Here is a 2,286-nt window from a genome sequence, read left to right as displayed (position 1 = left end):
ACCAAAGGGAAAAAAATTAATTTTAAAAAATAAATAAGTGATTGTTGGTTGTCAGATGAGGAGTATATATATTTTTCTTCTAATTAAATGCATTAAAAAAAATTAAGGCAAAAAAAAAATGAGAAATTTACTCGAAATTATTCAGTAAATTTAGACTTTTAATCACCTCCCATGTTTTTTTCTCTTTTTGAATACTGTTAGCTAATATTTGCTATCGTTTAGCATTGAAACAAGAGTTTTTCACTATTAAAAAAAAATGATGCAGAAATAATTTAATCGGCGATCATTCTTTGTTTGCCCATGCTCAATCCAGCCTGGCTTGCACCTTGGTTGCTTCCATACTGGAGACTGACAACATTTTTACCGGCATCTAACTGTTCCTGGGTGAACTCTCGTTTGTTCTCTTCTGCCATCTTTGGACCAAGGATAGGTCCATTGAAATCTGGTTTTGTTTGAGCCTGAAAAGTAAATAAAAAAAAAATAAATATAAGTTTGAAAATATTTGAATGATTTGACTGGTTCAGTTCTATTATCATTCAGTCATTCACTCTTATGTTTGTTCTATCCTCACTTGATTTCTTCTTGTCCACACTCAATCCTGTCTAATCCGATACGCAAATCCTTCTGTATTGTGGGTGCTTATAGTCTGCGTTTCATGAGAAATATGCAGAGGAATAAAGGATTCTCAAGTTGCACATATTAAAACCTATTTCGATGAGGTTGACACTAAAATCTGCAAGCAACACTTGCTCTAGAAAACACATCTCGATCCGAAAGCATGGAAGACAATATCGACGTCTCAAAGCGGATGTTGAAGCGTAAATCTGTAGAGTTCAAAACGACTCGTAGCAAGTCAAGATAAATGAAATCCAAAGATATGTTGACCATCATTATACCCGACTATTCGTGCTGCAGACCGCTTAAGACAATACCAACACTAATGAAACCTGAAGGCGGCAATATTTTGATAGCTGACGAAGCAATTTGAAGCCGTTAGACTAGACACTTCAACAACTCACTAACAAACGACCAATCACCTCTGATAACTCTCTTGTCGATCTTTCCATACTCTCCAAGCAATCTAAACAAAGAAGCTTCATTCTTCATTTATTTCAGCAGCATCTTTTCCAACTTCTAGTCTCCGGAAGATGCCATCACCAACCGGCTGCAAGTAATCCACAAAGCCTTTCGGTACATTTCCTACCATATTTTCACAACCTTAACCCTGAAACTTAGAACTGATGTTTAAGTGTTTCAAGCTGTTGAGTTTTCCTCATTGCCAAATAGCTGTGATACTTAATCAACATATTGACAAAGGCATGACTTCGCAACCACATGCTCTTGGGTTCAGTCCCGCTGAAACACCTTGTGCAAATGTCCTCTTCTACTATAGCCCGGGGCCGAGCAATACCTTGTGAGGGAATTTGCTTTATTGAAACTGTGTGGAAACCCGTTGTATTTATGTGTGTGTTTTTTCCTGCCCCATCACTTGACAACCGGTATTGGTTTGTTTACATCCTTGTAACTTATCAGTTCGGCAAAAAAGCCGATAGAATAAGTACCAAAGTTTAAAAAACAGTAAGTACTGTGGCCAATTTCTTTGATTATAACCCACCAAGGTGGTGCTTTAGCATGGCCGCAGTCCAGTGACTGTAACAAGTAAAAGAAGAAGAAAGACAAAAGATCAGAGATTTCAACAAGCAAAACTACGATCGATCCTGAACATCGAACGAGATTATTATGTCACAAACAACGATATTCTGGCAAGAACAGAATCCAAAGAGAATCTAAAGCCTCATTATATATAATCAACGATTTCATGATTCCATCGAGAACATCGCCCTCTTCTTCTATATCTGACTTAATAACTGGGAAGAAGTAATTGAAAACCGCCATAAATGGCGGCAGACGTGCGGGGAGGAAGCCATAGCTGCGGACGATATTCGATAACAATGAGATGGAAAAAACAAAAAGAACCAGAAAAAATTAAAGGGCTTGACATCTATCTCTGAGTCAAAAAATCATCCTTGCATTTTCAGTGCCACTTTTGCAATCAACGATTCAACTTAAACATTAGCCGGCACCAACCGTGAAAAGAAACAATAAATAAATAAATAATAAAACAGAAACATCACTAACATCGATGAAGAAACCTTGAAAACGTTTCTCAATGGAACGATGAGGAATGGCAGAGACAAAGAAAGAGAGAGAAAAAGAGCTGGAAGATGAGAGAGAGAGAGAGAGAGAGAGAGAGAGAGAGAGAGAGAGAGAGAGAGAGAGAGAGAG

General features: G+C 37.6%; 1 protein-coding gene across 1 annotated transcript in view; it reads right to left on the bottom strand.

The window, feature by feature from the left end:
- Window positions 1-6: 6 nt before the first annotated feature.
- The window catches only part of LOC106871716 (myophilin), a 36,420-nt gene continuing 34,140 nt past the window's right edge, over window positions 7-2,286 (bottom strand). Inside the window, exon 3 of the mRNA XM_052972447.1 lies at window positions 7-534. Coding sequence (XP_052828407.1) covers window positions 273-534 — 262 coding nt within the window. The 3' untranslated portion in view covers window positions 7-272. The remainder of the gene's footprint in view (window positions 535-2,286) is intronic.

Source organism: Octopus bimaculoides, chromosome 1 (assembly GCF_001194135.2).
Source record: "Octopus bimaculoides isolate UCB-OBI-ISO-001 chromosome 1, ASM119413v2, whole genome shotgun sequence".
Lineage (NCBI taxonomy): Eukaryota > Metazoa > Mollusca > Cephalopoda > Octopoda > Octopodidae > Octopus > Octopus bimaculoides.
Note: the sequence above shows the minus strand (reverse complement) of the source record. Positions and strands in the feature narration are given on the sequence as shown.